This window comes from Ailuropoda melanoleuca, unplaced genomic scaffold, assembly GCF_002007445.2.
Source record: "Ailuropoda melanoleuca isolate Jingjing unplaced genomic scaffold, ASM200744v2 unplaced-scaffold9814, whole genome shotgun sequence".
In the NCBI taxonomy this organism is placed as follows: Eukaryota; Metazoa; Chordata; class Mammalia; order Carnivora; family Ursidae; genus Ailuropoda; species Ailuropoda melanoleuca.
In genome coordinates this window covers 307,615-310,814 of record NW_023255341.1, presented here as the reverse complement: position 1 = coordinate 310,814, position 3,200 = coordinate 307,615, and the positions used below count along the sequence as shown (strand labels likewise).

The following is a 3,200-nucleotide window of genomic DNA, read 5'->3' as shown; positions in this document are numbered from 1 at the left end:
TTCCATACAAATTTAAGGACTATTTGTTCCAGTTCTTTGAAAAATGTCCTCGGTATTTTGATCGGGATAGCATTGAAAGTGTAGATTGCTCTGGGTAGTATGGACATTTTAACTATGTTAATTCTTCCAATCCATGAGCATGGAATATTTTTCCATCTTTTTATGTCTTCCTCAATATCTTTCAAAAGTGATCTATAGTTTCTAGGATATAGGTCCTTTACGTCTCTGGTTAAGTTAATTCCAAGGTAACGTATGGTTTTTGGTGTTATTGTAAATGGGATGGATTCCCTAATTTCTCTTTCTTCAGTCTCGTTATTCGTGTATAGAAATGCAACTGATTTCTGGGCATTGATTTTGTATCCTGCCACCTTACTGAATTGTTCTATAACTTCTAATAGTTTGGGAGTGGATTCCTTTGGGTTTTCCATATAGAGTATCATGTCATCTGCAAAGAGAGACAGTTTGACTTCTTCTTTGCCGATTTGGATACCTTTGATCCCTTTTTGTCTTCTGATTGCTGTTGCAAGGACTTCTAGTACTATGTTGAATAATAGTGGCGAGAGTGGGCATCCTTGTCGTGTTCCTGATCTTAAGGGAAAGGCTTCCAGCTTTTCCCCATTGAGAATAATGCTTGCAGTAGGCTTTTCATAGATGGCTTTTATGAGATTGAGAAATGTACCCTCTATTCCTACACTCTGAAGGGTTTTAATCAGGAAAGGATGCTGTATTTTGTCAAATGCTTTTTCTGCATCAATTGAGAGGATCATATGGTTCTTGAGTCTTTTCTTGTTGATATGATGTATCACATTGATTGATTTGCGAGTGTTGAACCATGCTTGCATCCCAGGTATGAATCCCACTTGGTCATGATGGATAATCCTTTTAATGTACTGTTGGATTCTATTAGCAAGGATCTTGTTGAGGATTTTGGCATCCATATTCATTAGAGAAATCGGTCTGTAATTCTCCTTTTTGAGGGGGTCTTTGCCTGGTTTGGGGATCAAGGTAATATTAGCCTCATAGAATGAGTTTGGTAGCTTTCCTTCTGTTTCTATTTTTTGAAATAGCTTTAGGAGAATAGGTATTATTTCTTCTTTGAATGTTTGGTAGAATTCCCCAGGAAAACCGTCTGGGCCTGGAGTTTTATTATTTGGAAGGTTGTTTATCACTGACTCAATTTCTTCATAGTTAATTGGCCTATTTAAGAAATCTATTTCTTCCTGTTTCAGTCTTGGTAGTTTATAGGTTTCCAGGAAGGCACGACTAGCCTTTCTCTTACTGGATCCTAGTAGGCAGGGCACCACGGCGGAAGGCAGCAGCACTCCGTGTTGGAATTAGGCTTTGTCCTTGCATTTAAGAAAATTTTTGAAATACATAGAAAGACACATAAGAAGTTGCAAAAATGAGTAAGGTGGTTCATGCACTATTCCCTCCTCCTTCCCCAATGTTATCATCTTGCAAAGCTATAAGCATAGTATTAAAACTATGGAATTGACATTGGTATGATCCACCAAGCTTATTCAGATTTCACAAGTTATAGTCACACCCTTTTGTGTGTGTTGGTGTGTGTGTGTATGTATGTATAGCTTTACGTAATTTTATCGCGTGTATCTGTCTTGATTGCTGTAGCTATGCAGTAGGCCTTTCTTTCTCACTTTTTAAAGAAAAATACCTTTCCTTTATTTTTTCCTCCTTTTTCTCATTCCATTCCAGAGTGACTCATCAGGAAATTTTCCTACCCGCAAATTGGCTATGGCTAAGAGTTCATGCTATCTAGTCTGAATGGAGCTAGTACATTCTGGAAGCAGACAGAGGAACCAATTTCTTCAGGAGGATTTCCAGGTACACAGCTTAGATTTTCCTTGGGGAAGAGAATGAGGAAACTGGAAGATATATTTGGTTTGCTTTACTACTAACTCTTTAGAAATGCACTCCCAAACATCTCAGCTCAGAGGTATCACCTGGAATAGTCGTCTGATTTTTCTTTCCTCTGTGTTTCTTTTCCATTATGGGGAAACTTAAAACATGGGGGTTAAGCCATTGGCTTAATTGAAAAAATAAATCAGAGCAAAACAAAATGCCTTTAACTTTCTAATATAGTCAAGTGAAAATTTGAGGAAAAATTGCATCCTGGTGATGTGGTATAATTTGGGCTGTACACCAAGGTGTCCTTAATTTTCAATGTTTCTCCAGAACTGATATACTACTTCATCCCTTTAGCAATAGCTTTTAAGTCCCTATAACATGCAGGTATCCATGGGAGGGCTGATGCTTTCAACACTTTTTAATAATTTACATCTTAGTATGAGTCTGTGTATTTCATGAGATTGATCTTTGTGGGGTAAAGCCTGTGACGATGCTGGGTACTGGAAGCTTGAGAAAGCCAGAGAAGGGCCAAGAATGGAGGGGTCGATGGCCTGAGGACAAACTTTGTTCTGATTATAGTATTTTCTGAAGCAAATTTTGCCTCAGACTCTCAGATTTCTGACCCAACTGTGCAAATCATCCTTCTCTTTTACTTAGATGGTTATCATTATAAAAACAAAACAAAAACAAAACCCAGCTCTATCTTTGTTCTTCCTATTCTGTACGTTCTATTGATCATTTGATTATTCTCAGATTGTTTAAGGAAGTTTGAAATGGGACACTTGGAAGACTGCCATATATGTGAAAGGAAAGACCCCATTTAATACACCCAAACCAGTTGAATTCTATTTTAATTCAATTTAATTATATGTGATTCAGTTCAGTTCAATTCAATTCAATTCAATTCAATTCAATTCAATTCAATTCAACATTTATTGCATGTTAAGCAAATGCCAGGCATTGCGCTCTGGTGATGAATGTGTGTGTTAAGACAATACAGAATCACTTCTGCGACATGATATTGATACCCAAGCCAGTCACTCACTTTTACCAGGACACAAAGTGGCATGTTTTTTTTTTTTAAATAACGACAAAAGGCAGCTAGGTTATGAACTGCAGATGAAAAAGGGATTTCTGAATGGAATTCACATCTCTGAGTCAAACTGAGACTAGGATATGTATGAGTCCATAATTTCCTGGCTTTACCTGGTCTGGCATGTCAGCAGTGGATCAGAGGGCTGCTGAAAGGAAGAGGGGGTTGGGACATAATAGTCAGAACAAGATAGTATGGTAATGGTACATTCAACCTCAGAGCAAGCATCTATTATTGAGAT

The 3,200-nt window shown here is 37.6% G+C and overlaps 1 protein-coding gene across 1 annotated transcript in view; it reads left to right on the top strand.

Moving 5' to 3' along the window:
* PCDH19 (protocadherin 19) overlaps positions 1-1,840 on the top strand; it is a 138,233-nt gene extending 136,393 nt beyond the window's left edge. Inside the window, exon 5 of the mRNA XM_034653549.1 lies at positions 1,714-1,840. Coding sequence (XP_034509440.1) covers positions 1,714-1,718 — 5 coding nt within the window. The 3' untranslated portion in view covers positions 1,719-1,840. The remainder of the gene's footprint in view (positions 1-1,713) is intronic.
* Positions 1,841-3,200: the final 1,360 nt, after the last annotated feature.